Genomic DNA, 18,010 nt, shown 5'->3' with positions numbered 1-18,010 from the left:
GAACCGCCGCACATGCCGCGTCGCGCGCGCCGTCTCCATAGCGCCGGGGCCGTAAAGCGCGGCTGCGCGTGCCGCTTGGCGTCTCACGGCACTTCCGGCCGGTGCGGCCTAGCGGCGGCGGTGGCGGCCCCGTTGTCTCGCAGCCATGGAGATGCCGCTGCCGCCCGATGGTGAGTGCGGGCCGGGCCGGGCGGGGAGAGCAGGGAACCGGGGGGGGGGGGCGGGGATGCGCGAGCTGGCGGGGGCTGATGGCGCTGCCTCCACACAGACCAGGAGCTGCGGAATGTCATCGACAAGCTGGCGCAGTTCGTGGCGCGGAACGGGCCCGAGTTCGAGAAGATGACGATGGAGAAGCAGAAGGAGAACCCTAAATTCTCCTTCCTCTTCGGGGGTGACTTCTACGGCTACTACAAGTACAAGCTGGCCCTGGAGCAGCAGCAGCGTGAGTGGGGCCCACGGCTGGCGCCGGGCCGGCGGCTCGGGGCTGGGACCGGGCCGCAGCGGGCCCCGCTCCCCTCCCCCGCGGTCCCGGGTCCCGGCCCCCGCTCGGCGCCGGCTGGCGGAGCCACTTTTGTCCCTCCTGGCCACGCTCTGACCTGCCCGGGCTGGGTCGCAGCCTCGTCCTGCTCTCTGAGCCCTGGGAGATGGCGGAGCCCAGCCCGCGGCTCTGGCCGCCCCCCAGTTGCGCGTCGGGGGGCGGGTACCGGCAGCGCGGTGGGACGCAGCTGGACACTGGAAGGGCCCACGGGAGCGGGGTGGGCCGGTGCAGCAGCTCCGGGGCTGGGCTGGTGCTGGGGTCGTTCCTCTTGGAGTGCGTAAAGAGTTGCAGACGCTCCCCTTTTATGCCATCCACCCTCGACTGCGTGATGCTCATTTTGTGTTAAGCAATTCCATAAAGAGCGAGGGTCAGTTTGGGACCCAGCATGGTTTTCGTGTGTGGGCTGGCGGTTGCAGGTTTCTCTGTGAGGCTTACTTTAAAAGTTTATTTTGTCCGACAGTGTTGTGCAAGCAAAGTCAAGATATCGAGGCTACCACACAGATCCAGCCGCTGCCACAACCATCTCTCCCACCGGCAGCACCTATCCCAGCCCCTCAGGGCACTCCTTCTGTGGAGGAACTTATCCAGCAGAGTCAGTGGAACCTGCAGCAGCAGGAGCAGCATCTCCTTGCTATGAGACAGGTTGGTTTAAGATAAGTGCTCACGTAGTTTATCCTCACCTGCCAGTGGCTATAGAAATTAGGAGTGAAGAGGGAGAGGAATGTTTCCTTCTGACTAGCAGTGGTGTTGTGTGTTGGCGAGGAGAGGGACTATTGCTTTGCTTATTTTTGTTCTGTGACAGCTGCTGTCATCTCCTTAGAACGGATGTATCTGATGTGCTAGCAGGATTGGTCTTTGATTAAAATGGTTTATTTACTACATGGAAAACCTTGGTCATTTGCAGAGTGGAATAAATTGTGACTGCTTCAATGCTGCAGGTTGCTGGGAACTGCAAGACATTCTAGCTTGTACTACTTTTAAGGTGGATTCTGATTAGGGGTGGAAGGGAACTGCGTGCTTTGAACTACTTTTTGCAGGCAGTGTTTTGCTGTTACTACTGGGAACCAAACTGAAGAGTTCCTGGAGGAAAGCAGTATGCCTAGATTATGTTCTATACGTTTAGGAGCTTCCTGCAATTTTTTTTCTTCCAGTGATGGGGTGGTATTAGAGGTGGAAGTGGACTGGACTTTTCCTGAAGAATGAGAAAAGTCTTTTCTTCTCAAAAACAAACAACTGAAACATTTGTGTGTGGTCACAATGCTTGTCAAAGGTCTTGGTCTTTGAGATACCTGCTTATGGCAAAGAGGATGGGGATATGGCAGCTAGTTCTTTAAAAGAATATTGAATGCAATATAATTCTTCCTTTTTTTTTTTTTCCCCCTTCTGTTTATTTCAGGAACAAGTCACATCAGCAGTAGCCCTTGCAATTGAGCAACAAATGCAAAAAGTTTTGGAGGAAACCCAGTTAGATATGAATGAATTTGACAACTTGTTGCAACCGATAATTGACACTTGTACAAAAGATGCAATTTCAGTGAGTGATCTAAATCTGAACAGTTTTTTTGTGGTATTGTGGATTAAGTACAGGTTGAATTTTGAGAATGTTTGTATAGTAAATAGCAGCTTTATTGTTCTGTTGTATAGTAAATGAGATAGCTGTTACCTGAAAACTTCCCTTCTTGCAGTTATTTCAGAGCACTAGGAAGTCCATGTGGTGTGAACACGTTAGATTAACATCACATATTTCAAATTTGCTTTTCTAAGGCTGGCAAGAACTGGATGTTTAGTAATGCAAAATCTCCTGCACACTGTGAGCTCATGGCTGGGCACCTGCGAAATCGTATTACGGCAGAAGGAGCTCATTTTGAGCTTCGGTTACACCTGATCTACTTAATCAATGACGTATTGCATCACTGGTAAGAACTATGCTTTTTGATTTTGAGGTTTTGATTAATTTGGTGAAGTCTCTTTCCACTAGATACGTTGTTAGCTTGAGTAGTCATTTTTTATTTTTAATGCCTTAATTATTTTTAACAGCGGTCTTTTAAGATGTCCATAGCTGGCACAAACATCTAGTGCGTTAATAATAAAATTCAGCTTTTACCTACTTTGTGTATTCTTCCTGGAGACAAGATTTTGCAATAAAAATGTAAAGGAGAGAACTCTCTATTTTGTGAATCCTCTACCTTCAGTATAGCAGAAGTTCAGATGAATTGCATATTACAGTGCTCTTAGTGTTATATTAAAAGGCCGTAACTCTTCTCTTCCCATTCCTTTCTTGAAGCCAGCGGAAGCAAGCACGGGATCTTCTGGCTGCTTTACAGAAGGTGGTTGTGCCTATTTATTGTACCAGTTTTCTAGCAGTGGAGGAGGATAAACAACAGAAAATTGCCAGAGTGAGTATCTGGTTTTGATTTAACTGTTAGGCTTTGCTTCGTTAGGTTAGTGCTAGGCAAATTTGCAAATAGGGGGATGGAAGATGACCACTGAGATTTTTCTAGTCTGATTGTCTTAATGAAGTCTGTTACAGGATGTGCTTTAATTCATGCTTAAACTAGTAGTTAAAAGTACCTAGACTTTATTTGCAAGTTATCGTAATGATGAATGCATCTGAATCTTCAGTGGTTCAAAGTCAAGTGCTGAAATTTTATGTCTATTTGACAAAGCTGGAGAATGAAAATGCTATGCCTCAATTTTTCTTTTATTGTTCATAATTTCTAAAAACTTTTCCCTCTTGAATTTATGCAGCTTCTTCAACTATGGGAAAAGAATGGGTACTTTGATGAGTCGATTATTCAACAGTTACAGAGCCCGGCTCTTGGACTTGGCCAGTACCAGGTTAGCCACAAATGAAAAGTAACATTTTTCTTATTTATGTAAGTATTTTAAAAACTAGTTTAGGATTTTTTTTTCCTTTTTTGAAAGGTAAATATTAATTCCCCCACCCTCCCCTCTTGAAGTTGTTCACAAGGGATTATGAAGATAATGTAAAACATAACCTTGTTATTTCAAATATTTAATAATCTGCCTGCTGATATGATCATGGAAAGTATTTGCATTTCTAACTGCGACAGTCATGTACATATTTGGCAGTGTGTTCTCTTTTTATGGAAATGAGTGTTTGGTAGAAAGGAAATTAAAGAAACTGTAGCTTTAAATTGGATACACTAAGCATAAAAATTGTTGTGGCAGCAAGAACTATTCATTTTTAGCATTAATAATGAATGCTGTTGATTTTAGCTGTATTTGAAAGCTAGGCATTAATATAGATGGTGGATACCTGCAGCCTGCAGAAAATATTTTGGAAATCTTCACGGAGCTTCATAGTGTGGCATAGTTCTTCTGCCAGCAGGTTATCCTGCATTCTTACGTATTTCTTGGGAGAGGGGATGGAGAGCAATACTATAAATAGAATAACTGTTTTAGGTACAGTGTTAACTTGTTCTTCTGAATTTATCTCATTTTATCAGGCAAATTTGATCACTGAATACGCAACGGTAGTACAACCTGTACAAGTAGCTTTCCAACAGCAGATACAGAACCTGAAAACTCAACATGAGGAGTTTGTAAACAGTTTAACGCAGCAGCAACAGCAGCAGCAAATACAAATACCGCCACTAGAGAACGAGGTGAAATCAACACCCCCACCTCAAGCCCCCACAGCAGCACCAGCCTCGGCTCCGCCATCTGCTCCAGTTACACAAGCAGGTACAAACCTCTTCTGGGGACCTGTGCACAAATCAGTAGGTGGCAACACTGAGTTTTTGCTCCTTTTTTAGTAGCGAGGTACAGTGCTCTTCTGGTTTGGTTCTGGCAAAAAGCCTGAAACTGGTTGGAGGCTTGCAGCTGGTACAGTCTGGTGCTTGAATATAGAAAGAACCAAAGAGACGAATGTTAAACGGATCACACATCCTCTCTCCTAGTAATATGTTACGCATCAATAAAATTTGGATGGAGCCTGTTGTAGGTGTGCTGCTGTTTCATTAACTACGTGTGACCTGGATGCTTATGATAGTCTCTGATTTGTTTCAGATGATGGTAAATCTCAGCTGCCTCTAGCTGGTTCTACAGAGTATGACACAACAGGGTCGGGAGTGCAGGATCCTGCCTCTGGTGGACCACGCGGCCCTGGATCTCATGATCAGATTCCTCCAAATAAACCACCCTGGTTTGACCAGCCTCACCCCGTTGCGCCATGGGGTCAACAGCAGGTAAGAAATGCAGTTCTGAAACGAGACATAGAGGGAGGTGGAGGTTCAGAATGGCTGTCTTGGTTGTGGAAGTGTGGTGAAAAGCTGTGAGTTTGAAATCCAGATTCAGTTGTCAAGCTTTCTCATTCTGAACCCAGCTAAAGGCAAAGTATAAATTGTATTTCAGTTTGTCAACCATCACGCTTTCCCTGTGAACAAGCAGAAGTATGGCTTGAGTACAGAGCTGTTTGGTTCAGTAACAGTCTTTCCCGTCTTTTCTCTGAAGCTGCAGTTCAGACCTTGTATACAGAAAGTTCTTTCACTTGTGCGTGTTGCCTACAGACTACATTTTAAAAGGTAGATTGCTTTTATTGCGTTCTTTATTTTTTGTTGCCTAATGACCAGGCTTCTTTTCTTCACTGCCAGGGACCACCTCATTGTCCTCCGTGGAATAACAACCATGAAGGAATGTGGAATGAACAGAGAGATCAAGGCTGGAACAATCAGCGAGAGACACCTTGGAACAACCAGCCCGATCCTTCTTGGAACAACCAGTTTGAAGCACCATGGAACAACCAGCATGAACAACCTCCATGGGGTGGGGGTCAAAGGGAACCTCCATTTCGAATGCAGCGGCCACCTCACTTCAGAGGCCCATTTCCTCCACATCAGCAACATCCCCAATTCAACCAGCCCCCGCATCCGCATAATTTCAACCGCTTTCCACCTCGCTTCATGCAGGATGATTTTCCACCTCGCCATCCCTTTGAAAGGCCTCCTTATCCTCATCGTTTTGATTACCCCCAGGGGGATTTTCCTCAAGGTAAAGTGTGTACCAGGCCAGGTTTTCTTACGTTGTGATCCTGATTGCCATTACAAAATTATTTAGTGTTTTGGGGTGACAGCTTGTTCTTGGTGAATTGTGTTCCTGAGAAATGTTGAGCTTGGGGGTTTGGGAAGCTACTGCCGACAACTCAGTAGGAAATACATGCAGAGTGGGATGCTTCCTTGCTTTTTGAGTTTTCCTTCCATAACAGATGGCAGAGAACCAGAAAATGTAATCCAAACTCAAGTCAGCATCTGTACAGGCACCCTTTTTGTGACTATTTCACTTTAAAAATAGTAAGCTCGAAGGTGAGAAGCAGCATTTGCTTGTGAATTCAATCCCCTGCATATCAGGCTGTAGATGAGGGCTCTTCATCTGTGCCCTCCCTAGGTGGAGAAAGCTAGAGGGAGACAGGCTGGAAGCGTTTGTTGTTCTGCATGTGTTCATCCATGCCCTTCTTCTCTTTATTTTTACTGAGAAGCTCTCTAATTATCTGTCTTAAAGTTGTGTGGCTTGGTAGCGTCTGGTGAAATGATCCTTGCCTCCAGTTCTCCCTTCTTGTTTGGTTTGCTCTCTGGCTGGACCACGGGGATGTCTGAGAGCAGTTGGTGCGCTGTTTGCCTGGCCTCTGTGGCTCCAGTTTGGCTGCGGGCCCCCTTGTGAAGCCTGGTATAGTTCTGCCCCAATGTAATTTCTATTTCACGTGGAGAAGTTTTCCTGGAAAAACTGTTGATTCTGCTGCAGAAAGTGTTCATTTTCAGTCTTGCATTTTTCTCTACATAGTGCAATGAGTTCAGCAGGGTATCCTGACGTTCATGGCAAATGGTTCGTCCATCAGTGCTTGGATGGATGTCATTCACTTCCTCTATTTAAACAGGATATTGTCTCTACCTCTTCTCAAAATGCCTCTTTAAACAAAGTATTTTCTTGTCACCTACTCATGTGAGTTAATGCCTGCCATGTTTCTTTCTTTATATGTGTTGATTTGACATAGAGACAGAACTAATGACAGGTCCTTGCAAAGCCACAACTCTATTTAAGTTTCAGAAACAGATCCCACCAGTAGCTGCCCCGCTGCATCTGGAACCTTTTGTTCTTGAGCATATCTTTCTTGTGGCACTTTTTGACCACCAGTACATCCCAGAGTGAGTGGTGGCTTAGGTTAAAGTATCCTTCTTTCTTGAGAGCAGTTGTTACGGCCAGAGGGGGAGATGCGCTGCAAGATATTAATGAATGTGGACCTGTAGCCAGCCTCTAGTTCTTCAGTTCCGTTGCTTTTCTGGATGTGCAAGGTCCTGGGTGCCAAGATTGTTTTTTTAGGATCAATGCACTAACTGAAGTACAACTCTGCCTTCTTTCTCTATAGCTAAATAAAATGTTTTAACCCTCCTACTCTGCAGAAATTGGACCTCCTCATCATCATCCTGGTCACAGATTGCCTCACCCTGGAATCAGCGAGCATCCTCCCTGGGGAGGGCCACAGCACCCTGATTTCGGGCCTCCCCCACATGGATTTAACGGGCAGCCTCCTCACATGCGGCGACAAGGCCCCCCTCACATGAACCATGATGATCCCAGTCTGGTGCCAAATGTTCCCTACTTTGATCTTCCGGCTGGACTGATGGCTCCACTTGTAAAAGTAAGTGCTTGCAGTGGGCCCTGGCTAGTAGGATTAAAAGATCAAGATCCTTTGGTCAATATTAGGGACAGTTTAAGATGACATACATAATATCAAATCCTTCCATCCAGCAAACGTTAGCCAAAGTTGTGGGGTATGCAAGGGCAGGAGCCAGGTGAGAAGGTAGTGAAAATGGGCACGCTTTCAAGTGCTGTGTGCTAGTGAAAGCTGGTTGAGCTCATCTGTGTGAAAGGCTTGATTTACCCTTTAAAATTTTACCTCTGTTTGTAGAGAATAGAAATCTCCTGTGATTTTTTTTGATGGCCAGAGGGACCTTGCAGTTCTGATGTGGCCACTGTATGCTGCTTTTTGGTGTTCACAGTTCTTTCTTATAAAGACATTTGCGACACTAATGTTATATATATGAACAAAGAACAACAGAGAACAAGAAATGTTATCTGTATTAGCATACATAAGTTTATGCATTCTGTGTTTGAGGTGAACAAATAGGTCTCTTCCATCTCTAACTTTGTGTTACTTTCAGCACACACCAGCTTTTGCCAGGCTTCCATCCTGCCACCATTATCACAAAGGTGGATACATGAGATCCACATTTTATCTGCCTGGCAATCCAGTTAATGCTGCAACCTGTGTATCCTGGTTTTTTCTCATAGACTCAAAATGGTAGTGATAGCACAAGAAAGCATTGGGTCATCGCAGAATCCTTATTTCTGGACCATTTTTTATCCAGTAGTGAAATGTGAGGTCCCTACGCAGTTGAATCTATATTTATCTCTTCAGGTAGCCACCCTATGACACATGACATGAATGTAATTTGTTTTGTTTCCGGCAGCTTGAAGATCATGAATATAAACCTTTAGATCCTAAAGATATACGTCTTCCACCTCCAATGCCCCCCAGTGAGAGACTACTGGCTGCGGTTGAGGCATTTTATAGTCCACCATCTCATGACAGGCCTAGAAACAGGTAAGAGTAGGTGTAGTTAACAATATGGTAAGGAAAATGCCCTAAGAAGCTGTCTCAAACCACAGCGTGCCTCTCTCTTCCTTAGCCTGTGTCTTGGTTCTTTTAATGCTGAAATGAGTGTTCTTGTTGTATTGTGAACTGCATGCACTGTTTGGTCTTACACTGAAATTTGCGAGACTTTTTTGCCCAGGCCCTTTGTTCCCTGCAAAAGTCTAGCAGAAAACCTGAACGCCTCCATTGATGAAAGCAGAATTTTACAGATGTCGGTTCTGTGTGTGGTTGATTTATTGCAGTGAAGGCTGGGAGCAGAATGGACTGTACGAATTCTTCAGAGCTAAAATGAGAGCGAGGCGGAGGAAAGGTCAGGAGAAGAGAAATAGGTGAGAGATCCTGTCTGCTCCCTTCTGGTGCATGCTGTTGGCTTGGAAGGTGCTAAGGGAATACCTTGGGCTAAATGCAGAGGGAAATTCTGTTCAGCAACATGCTGATGGAATAACAGAGTTTCAGCTTGCTGGAGTTTTTCTGATCTGCGGAAAATAGTTTTTGCCACACTCAAGTTTTCACTGGATTGTCTGCAGAAATACAGCGCCTGCATGTAATTTGAACTTGATCAGAAGTATATTTGTGTGTTGCATGCTTCTCCCAGGAGTTTCACTGGAGTTTCTCTGTTTTCATCTGTGCAGTGGGCCTTCTCGGTCTCGCAGTCGGTCTAAAAGCCGAGGTCGCTCATCCTCACGGTCTAATTCACGATCTTCAAAATCATCTGGCTCCTACTCGAGGTCACGATCTCGCTCTTGCTCTCGTTCACGATCCTATTCACGGTCTCAGTCCAGGTAGAGTGCAATGGGCTGAATCTCGGGAGCTGGGGGAGTGGAATAAAAGCAACCCTCAACAATGAGCTGAGCAAGGAACCGTGGCTGCTGCTCTGGTAACTTGTGCCTCTGATCTCCCTTTCCAGAAGCCGGAGCAGGTCCCGCTCTTCTCACAGCCGCTCGCGATCACGGTCACGATCAAGATCGAAGTCATACTCCCCAGGAAGGCGGCGCCGGTCCCGGTCTCGCAGCCCCACTCCTCCGTAAGCTTTTCGTTGTTTGTGCCTCTTTTTACCTGGGTTGTTTGGAAAAGTACCAACAAGGGTGCTTTCTCCTGAGCTGGGTATCATGAGCATTTCAACAAATAGTAGAGGAGAAGACAGAAAGCAGATTTAAAAACAATGTATACACTATATGAGCTTAGAGAGAGAGTATTACTCTGTTGTGGTGGCGTTTTGTTATAACAAAACACTGCGTGACTGTGAAGGCTTTGTATGCCTTCCTGGGAAGCAGGAGGAATCCTCCAAGTACTCTGTTGGGAAGACCGTAGTGTTGGATTTCCCTTGTCCTGAGGAACAGGTAGGGTGTTTCTGGTGCCTTTATAACTCCTTAACCTATTATAAAAGAATAGCTTAGTAGAACGGATGGGATGATATGAGGTGTTGATGTTTAACAGCATTCAGATGACCTTGCTTTGTGTCAGAACAATATCACTTGTTCTTAATTTGTTCTTCTTATTTCCTTAGTTCTTCTGCTGGTTTGGGCTCCAGTTCTGGGCCTCCTATACCAGAATCAAGACTTGGAGAAGAAAACAAAGGCCATCAGATGCTAGTGAAAATGGGTAAGGTGATATTCTAGAGCCCTACGCAAGCCAGGAAACAAAATCAGGCACCAAACTCTTGGATACAGTTAATTAGTGCATGTTTGTAAGTGATTATCCATTGGTATTCCAAGGTCAGCGTAAGGCTATTCAGAGATAGAAGTATACAGAACACAGAGCTGTGGTGGCAAGTTACCTGTCTGGGAGGGGTATGGAAGACAAAGACACCAATTTGGCATCAAATAAAACTTGGATCAGATAGAACCAAGGTATTTAATCTCCCTGAGTGCAGAGCGGCAGGGTTGACTGGACAGACTGGGCTTGTGCTGTCTTTCCCCTTGCCCTCTTAGAAGTTTTCAGGGATAGTGCTGATTGTCAGCTCCCTGAATCTGCCTGTTGACACTTGTGACGTAAATGGGACAGTTCATATGTTGTTTCGGGCTGGCTGTTACCGTCCTGCAGTGTCAAACTGACACTTTTTTTGGTTGTTTACAAAATGTGTTTGTTTGTCTTCAGAATTCTTGTAATAAAAAAATAGTTCTAGGACTGCAGTGTTGTGTCCTTCCTGCAGGATGGAGTGGATCTGGTGGACTGGGAGCCAAGGAACAAGGAATTCAGGATCCAATTAAAGGAGGGGATATCAGAGACAAATGGGATCAATATAAAGGAGTGGGAGTTGCATTAGATGACCCTTATGAAAACTACCGAAGAAATAAAAGTTACTCATTTATTGCACGCATGAAGGCCAGAGATGAATGTAAGTGAATATTTCTAATCAATTTTAGCAACTGTGCAGCCTTGATAGCTATTTTGTGCTATTTACTGTAGACTGTAAACCCAAATCAAGAGACTAATAACTCAATTCTTTCTAATGTAATGGGCGTGGTAAAACAACAGGTAAGTAGGCATATACTCTGATTAACCCAGCACGTTTTCCTTTTTACGAGTTGTGTTGTATCCTAATTTCTGAAACATTAATTAATTAGCCTGTTCTGTGTAAGCCACTTCCTGGCTGCACTACCAAGAGCCTTGCATGTTTGAACATTGCCCTTCAAAACGCAAGAGGATCACAAAGGCAGTGGAGGGAGCTGTGCCACAGGAGGGATGACAGTTGCCAAAGCAGGAAGCTCTTTGTGTTTGAAATTAAGTTAGACCACGCTCACTGTCTGGCCCTGCCCAGCTCTGTTTCCTACAATTAGCACCATGTTCTGCCAAAGCTAGAAATGGTAATAAATTCACTGTAATGCAGGAAGGGTTCAGGAACAGTCAGGCTGCTTCTTCAGAGATTAAGGCAGTAACCCAAGTGATGGACTTTAGCAGAGAGTCTGTGTTACATAGAACAACACTTGTCAATGACTAAAAGAAAAAAAAATTGGCAAGCTAAATGAAGTCACTTCTGCCTACAGCTGCAGTAGATCTGTGTAATCAAATGGGTTCAAATAAAGCCCAAAAGGAAAGAAATTCCTTATCAATAGAGCCCTCATTCCATGAAATGTTTCAGTTTCAGACAGCTTAGGTAACTGCAGAATGTGTAAGAACTCTTTTCCCTATTGTTTCAGTGAAGCGTGAAACGCAAGACCCTCCACCACCCGAATAAGACTCTCAGAAGAAAGATGTCTTGCATCTTCTACAAAACATTAAACTTGTATAAATCCGGATTAAAGTCTGGAGGAAGTGACAAATGACTTACTTTTAAAACTATGGTGAAAAATGGAAAGCTATGACATGTACTCAACACTTGTTTAGTGTTTAAAAAAGGCCAGTCATTACTATGACATGTCTAGCACATTTAAGAATTTCCATTTATTTTGCAAAATTTTCTAATAAGTTACCCATTTTATACTAGAATTAAACCCCAGTCAAGCTATACCTGGTGCAGGATCGTGATTAATTCATTCCTGTGGAATACAGACATTATCTGATGTGGTTATATGTTCTCTAGTTCCATAATGTATGTTTATTTCTCTCAAAAGGTTAATTCTATTTGAAGTGGAGGGGTGCTGCCTTGGGATCAAGTCAGACTGATGCTGAGCAGTGTATCCTAATGTCTAAATGGGGAATGAAGCATCTAGTTCCAGTACAGGTGACCTATGAGCACTGTGCAAGCTTGTTAGAACCTACCATACAACTTAACACCCCTACACACCAGCTGCTGCAGTCACAACTCTGGTCAGAACACAAGGGTTAACTGTTCTAGCTTTTCAAGCGCTCTAAGGGATGTTCAATGCTTTGTAATGGAAGACATTCTTTAAGCTTTTTATATTTTTGTATATACCCTTTAATAAAAGCTAATTAGTTCAATAGAAGAGAATCCATTTTCTCTGCTCTGCAAGTTTCTAATAATGAAGCGTTCTTGGAAACTTCCTTTAATTGAAATGAGAAAAATAAAAGAAACCTTTTGTAACTGTTTCCAGAGACCACCAGCTAAAGATGTTAGGCCCTTACACTGCACTTCCACTCCAGAGGTCTGCGTGGTGGTAACCTCTTCCAGAGTCATTTGTTTGTATAGCAGAAGCCCTCTTAAAACCATTCAATTAATATGGTGAAATATCAGTTTGTTCTAGATCTACTGTAGTTGTGGAACTGTAACTGTCTGTGAATCAGCATACAACACCTGTATGTTATAGACTTGTGAATTTTATTGTTTTGCCTTCCAATAAACACTTTTTTTTTTTATAAAAATAAAATGCTGGCTCATTTCAGAGTAAATGGATTCCCACATGTTGGCTCTAAGCCTTCCTTGTAGTGAATTTATTTTAACTCTGTGTGGTTTGGTAGTAATCTGACAAGGCTAATGATACATAAACTCTCTTTAAATATGGTGCTGAAGTCAGGCTATGCTATTTTTCTACTGTGATCGTATTCCTCGAGTACTGTAGTACAGACTTACTTCTACCATGATCACAGATGCGATTGCCGATCATGCTACTTACATGATATACATGATAAACATGCGTACTGTGATGACTTCCAGCACACTCTTTAGAGAGAAGTGGTTTTGGGTTTCTCTTTTGCTGAACACTGACATAGTCTGGCTGAAGGTTCCTGCCTCTCCCTGTATCATGTACAGTAGTAAAAAATTCAGTTATAGGAAAATAAATTATGTATGGTAAGATATGTAGCAGTTAGTACAAATCCTTCCAGTAGAGCGTTTCTAACTTTTTATCTGTGCAGTTTGGAAGGGTTTCTTGTGCCAACTTGAAATCCGTAAATGTAAATTTTACTTAAAATTCAAAGAGTCAAAGCAATTTTTCCTCCTGTGCTTTCCAAACTTCTTGACGCGCTTGCTCAATTGTTAGACGTGGGGATTTGTGATTCTTGATGTACTGCAAAGAAAAGTTAATATACAAATTTCTTTATTCTGTAGATAAATACTTTCTAGTATTGAATAAAAAATGAATCTTCATGTCAAGATACCTGCACTTTTCTATACCAGCAACAGAAACTGATACTTCTGTTGCAGCATTAGGAAGATCCTTGTTTGAGGACAGTTAAATGCTACAGCAGGAAGCTTATTCTTTCAGTACTATGGCTTCCAGTAAGATTTTAGTCTCTTTTTTCTTTTTTCTTTACTGTATAAACTCCTGATTTGTTGTTACTATGGGCAGAAGTATTACAGTATTCTACTATGAAATAATTTACTCACTGATAATATGAACTTTAATTAATAATATGCAAAGAAAATCAGTTTGCTGCAAATACTAGAAGCGTTTGGAAAAGGTTCTGTCTAGGCTGCTGCCTGGTCTATCTAAATACCTCTTTAGCTTCTGCCAGGGTATGGTAGTGGAACTTCTCGTTTTCTAATGACTCCACAAGGGACGAGTGAAGGCGGTGAATGTTCTCTACAAACTGCTGAGTCAACATCAAGTGCTGTTTCAACATGGAATTTAAAACAAGGACTGACGGGTTGTAGGCAGTCAAGGCTGTAAGAAATAGAGAATGTATATTTAGTGATAGATTGCAGTCAGATAGGAAGGGCTAAAAAATCCAAGCAGGAGTTAGATGCATAAAGTATAGTTAAACAATAAGAAATGTTTTTCAGTACCTTCTACTGCATCCATGCTGATGACGTGACTGGCAATAGGTACTGGATCAATGTAACTGTTTCCTACAGGTGGGTCAAGTACTGCAGAGGTGTCTGCTGCATATGGGATAAAATTAAAAAGAGTTACTGGGTCTGGGGGGTGGAAACGTTTAGTACTAGGACTGGATTCAGCTTCAGCACTCTCAGCACATCAGCTGTGGCAGAACCACTGTGGAGCCTAAGATGGAAATCTGTCAGCCAAAAAAATATTAAAGTAGTTCTTACGACCTCCACAGTTTCCTTACTCTTACTTTCACAACACACGCCATTGCAGAAGACGTTTTTTCTAACCCTAGACAGAGTAAAAATAAAGGCTCTTGTAATTGAAGGAAGCTACTGCTTTCAAGCACACCTGAGTTTCTATTTTTCTCCTCCTGGAGTGTGGCAAGAAGTAGCTCTTGGCACTTTTTCCTTTAAATAGAGCTAAGCAGGAAAGGAGCTACCCCTCACAAACAGTTAAAGGTCACAGCTGTCATCTATAAATGGGGCCTTAGTGCTTTCCCAAGAAGTATCATGCATAAAATAATTTCACAATGAGTAGTCACTTTAGTAACAACACAATAGTATTGTTTACAATAGCAAAGATAAAGCAAAAATGTTAAATTCCATTTGAGAATATTACTCAGGCTATTGCAAGCTCTGTCACTAATAATAGGTACTAGTTCATCTGTCCAGAGTTCCTGTTGGGGTTTTTTAGTGGAAAAAATCTCACCAGTTCCAAGTTCTTATTCTGTTGTCCAATCCCCGTCTTTTCTACAGATAGCAGATGACAGCGTTGAGCTTTAGAAAGTTTTTAATTTAATGTCAGCTCTGGGAAGCTAGTACTGAAACTAAGAACCTTATCAAGGCTGACAAAGCTAGCACATGAAATACAAAACTGTAGAAACTGCCTGAATAGGGCAGTGTCTCGTGAACTTACTCTTTGACCACCAGCAGTAGGTGAATGGAGGATCCACTGTCTGAACTGCAGTTTCTTTGACAGTTTTTCTCTGAACCTGGTCATGCCGCTCTCTGGTAAATGGAGCTGATAATGCTGAAGATCGGTGTTTTCCAGAATACATGCAGCTCTCAGAATGTTCCTCTGACGTTTCTGATACAGATTTCCTGCCTGTTGTAGACAGAGACCTTTCAAAGTCTTCAGAATATTCTGAATTAACAGTTTGCTCATCATGATCAAGATAATCCTCTTTGTGTTTAGGGACATCTGTAGAAACTCCACTTAAATGCTCTGAGATTTCAGCTTCAGTCACAGTCTTTTCAACATCCCCTTCAGAAGCATCATTCACACTGGTTCCTGCACTTGTCGTTTTACAAGAAGCTTGGTCCTTTTCCCCCAGAAATACATCTTTTTTTGGATTTCTGTTTGGTTTTTGAGTAATTTGAATGTCTGTCCCCTGTAAAACAAACAACAGTACGTTAGGAGCGTCAACAAAATGCAATCTAGAAAATGCCTCCATTATTCTTTATCTGTTCTGCTGCACGTCACCAAGAGTTAGCTACTACTTTATTAGGAAATAAAAATGTTGCTCTCCTGTGACACTTTGCAAAATGTGCAGTGCTGTTACATTTACTTAAGAAATACAGGCACGAAACCCCACAATTTGGTCACATTTCAGTAGACTCTAAAATCCTGATCTAACCCCTACAGCTAATGAATCATCCACCTCAAACCACCTCTGAGTCGAAACATTTATTTTAGAATATCCACTCTCTACCAAAGGCACAATGGAAATAGGTGCTAGCAGGGCATTTCTACTTACTTTCTGCTCTATTTCTGCTGCCTCATTGGTGATATTTGGTGCCAAATCATCAAGGCTCAGGATATTCAGTCTGAAATCTGCAATCAAATGACATGTCTTCATGAGAATTTGCATGACAATGACAGTACACTTTCCCTTAAGTGAGTAAAGTGGGGGAAAATAAGTCTGTACTATATTCCTAAAGTGTAATACTAAAAAGTAACAGCAGTCAATCACTCCAAATCTTTCACTAAGCTGCAGCTCTTTCTAACATTTCCTCCTTAGCCTGTTGGTGGATCTACTAGCCCAAGCTCAAGAGATTCTTGCTGCCCCTGACTGCCACTTGTTCTCGCTCAGACCCATTAGAACATTGTCCCATTGACATATGAAAACTATTGTAAAAGTTGTAATTGTTTTGACATTATAAAAGCCAGGGAAGCATCATTAAACTGAACCCATTAAATCAAAAGCCAAGAAAAATGCAAATACATTACACCAGATAAAATAAACAGATCAACAGAATTCCTTTGATAATGCCTTGGTTTATCTAAAATTACACCACTGAATCCTTTCAAAATGAGCATTTGCCCATGTTTGTTAGTAAATTTATCAGTAAATTATTAGTACAATTCACGCCAAGTCTGCTGAGACATTATTTAGAAAACTTACTGTTTGAGCTGCTGCTAGTTGAGTCTTCTGCATCAGCTGCTTCTGAAAATAATTCGTCTAATGATTTAATTTCACTTCTGTCACTTTCAAGTGACATTTGGCTTTGCTTGGTGTTGCCTGTTCTAGGCAGAGTCATCTTTACAGTATTGTCTTTCATGGAAGAAGACGGCAACTGAGATCTCACGTTATGTTGTACTGGCAGGTTTCTGCTGTCTGATGAAGGTGTTGCTGAATTAACTCTACTGAAAACATTTTTCTCTGAATCTGTGCTGTCAAAACAAGGTGCTTTAGATACCTCTGTCAGTGAAATTTTCTTATGAGATGGAGGAGGCATTCTTGATGAAACTGGAGTCTTACTCTTTCAAAGAACATGAAAGAGAGATTCGTGTGTTACTTCATTTGTTATGTGTAGATCATTAAAAAAGAAAACAAATTATAATGGCTGAAAAAGAGTAATTTTAAAATGTGAATTGAAGCTAAACCGTATCATAAGCAAGCCACAAATGCAAAATTAGAATTAGTTTCTGGTGTTACCTACAGAAAAAGCAACCTACCAATGAAAATAATTTCATAAAAGCATAAATAAAAATATGTAATCAAATGAAGTCTGTATTTACCTTTTCACTCCACTTAGAATCATTCACAACAACCCTCTGATTCTTGTTTCCACTGGAAACCTCCATCAAGTCTCTCATTTCCTCTTCATCACTGTCCAAATCAAGCTGTTGTTTAAGTATAACATTCTTTTTAGGGCTTCGGATGCTTTCTTTTTCCTTTGAACAGGCATTACTGGGGGTCATATTTCCACTGGCAGTAGCATAATTCTTCAGATATTTCTTGCCCCTTGCACTGTGTTCATGACTGGACGCAGATGAGAGGGGCTCTTTATTCAAAGCCTTCTGGCCCAAGCTGGTGTTCTGCAACTCCATCTGCTTTCTTCGATTCATGATTTTGCTCTCTAGTTGCGCCACTTTCCTCAGAGCTGAGCTCGACCGTGCATGGGAAGTGCTAACCGGAGTGCGCTTTACTATGTGTCTGTTCGCTGCCTGCACAGCACTTCCCAGCGTCTGGCACCACTGGCTGCTATGTAGGTTTTGGTTGCGCACCTTTAGGAACCTGCTGTGGCAGATCGGAGCTCTTCCAGTTCTCCCCAGCTCCTTGTCAACTACAGAGAGGTCACTACAGGAGTGAGGGAGGGCGCTGTGCCCGGCTGTGATTCTCCTGCGGGGAGCATCGCTGTGGCCCTGCCGAGTAGAGGATGCAAAGAGCCCTCAAAAGGCAGAGGCAAGCGGCCCGGTTCAGCCCCCAGTTCCCCGGACCGAGAAGACACTCCCGCTCCCCACGGCCCTGCTCTCGTCCCAGCCTCTGCCGGGCCACCCCCTCCCACCCGGCAGTGCACGCCCTCCCTCCCGTGGCTGCCCGAAGGCGGCTGGCGCTGGGGCAGGGCGGGGGCCGGGACGAGAGCCGGCGCCTCACCTGCCCTCCGCCCGCGGGCGCTCTCTGCGCCCAAGCGATCGCGGCCATCCCGGACGGACCGTTCTGAGGCGGCCGCGACAGGGGCTCCTCCACAGCGGTCGGCGCCAGACCGTATCTCGGAAACCGCCACTCCCCAACAAACCGGCCCCTCATTGGCTCCGCGCAGAGCCGCCCTCCCGCCTCGCGCTCCTGCGACCTTTGGGCGTAGCGAATCTTCCAAAGCGCCGACTACAAGCCCCAGCGTGCATTTC

General features: G+C 43.5%; 2 protein-coding genes across 3 annotated transcripts; one reads left to right on the top strand and one right to left on the bottom strand.

Annotated features, from left to right (window-relative positions):
* The first annotated feature begins 67 nt into the window (after nucleotides 1–67).
* Nucleotides 68–12,463, top strand: LOC119146116 (calcium homeostasis endoplasmic reticulum protein). 2 transcript variants are annotated; one of them, XM_037383256.1, is made up of 18 exons: nucleotides 68–170; nucleotides 269–442; nucleotides 999–1,180; nucleotides 1,935–2,072; nucleotides 2,303–2,454; nucleotides 2,823–2,934; nucleotides 3,287–3,376; nucleotides 4,009–4,246; nucleotides 4,571–4,749; nucleotides 5,155–5,551; nucleotides 6,955–7,193; nucleotides 8,026–8,159; nucleotides 8,453–8,539; nucleotides 8,843–8,992; nucleotides 9,118–9,234; nucleotides 9,718–9,812; nucleotides 10,363–10,548; nucleotides 11,765–12,463. In XM_037383256.1, the coding sequence occupies exons 1-18, from the start codon at nucleotides 146–148 to the stop codon at nucleotides 11,767–11,769; spliced, it is 2,700 nt and encodes an 899-aa protein (XP_037239153.1). In that variant the 5' UTR covers nucleotides 68–145; the 3' UTR covers nucleotides 11,770–12,463. The 2 variants fall into 2 exon arrangements, with proteins under 2 accessions (XP_037239153.1, XP_037239151.1); XM_037383254.1 differs by having other exon boundaries at nucleotides 11,351–12,463.
* C4H19orf44 (chromosome 4 C19orf44 homolog) lies at nucleotides 12,411–17,886 on the bottom strand. The gene is made up of 8 exons (XM_037383257.1): nucleotides 17,760–17,886; nucleotides 16,901–17,527; nucleotides 16,284–16,641; nucleotides 15,636–15,712; nucleotides 14,795–15,269; nucleotides 13,837–13,932; nucleotides 13,548–13,714; nucleotides 12,411–13,117 (listed from the first exon to the last, which is right to left on the bottom strand). Exons 1-8 carry the CDS (start codon nucleotides 17,805–17,807, stop codon nucleotides 13,031–13,033), a joined length of 1,935 nt encoding a protein of 644 aa, XP_037239154.1. The 5' UTR covers nucleotides 17,808–17,886; the 3' UTR covers nucleotides 12,411–13,030.
* Between the last annotated feature and the right edge of the window lie 124 nt (nucleotides 17,887–18,010).

The sequence above is a fragment of the Falco rusticolus genome, chromosome 4 (assembly GCF_015220075.1).
Source record: "Falco rusticolus isolate bFalRus1 chromosome 4, bFalRus1.pri, whole genome shotgun sequence".
In the NCBI taxonomy this organism is placed as follows: domain Eukaryota; kingdom Metazoa; phylum Chordata; class Aves; order Falconiformes; family Falconidae; genus Falco; species Falco rusticolus.
The sequence above is the reverse complement of the archived record's forward strand: the minus strand, read 5'-3'. Positions and strand labels throughout refer to the sequence as shown.

What these genes read in the sequence shown, in the direction of transcription:
- LOC119146116 (XM_037383254.1), top strand. Translation starts at nt 146, where the DNA reads ATGGAGATGCCGCTGCCGCCCGATG. An exon ending in TGCTCCAGTTACACAAGCAG is followed by an intron (nt 4,247 to 4,570) that starts GTACAAACCTCT and finishes GATTTGTTTCAG; the next exon opens with ATGATGGTAAATCTCAGCTG. An exon ending in TCTCGCAGCCCCACTCCTCC is followed by an intron (nt 9,235 to 9,717) that starts GTAAGCTTTTCG and finishes TTATTTCCTTAG; the next exon opens with TTCTTCTGCTGGTTTGGGCT.
- C4H19orf44 (XM_037383257.1), bottom strand. Translation starts at nt 17,807, where the DNA reads ATGGCCGCGATCGCTTGGGCGCAGAGAGCGCCCGCGGGCGGAGGGCAG. An exon ending in CGCCCGCGGGCGGAGGGCAG is followed by an intron (nt 17,528 to 17,759) that starts GTGAGGCGCCGG and finishes TCTACTCGGCAG; the next exon opens with GGCCACAGCGATGCTCCCCG. An exon ending in CAGCAGAAATAGAGCAGAAA is followed by an intron (nt 15,270 to 15,635) that starts GTAAGTAGAAAT and finishes TTTGTTTTACAG; the next exon opens with GGGACAGACATTCAAATTAC.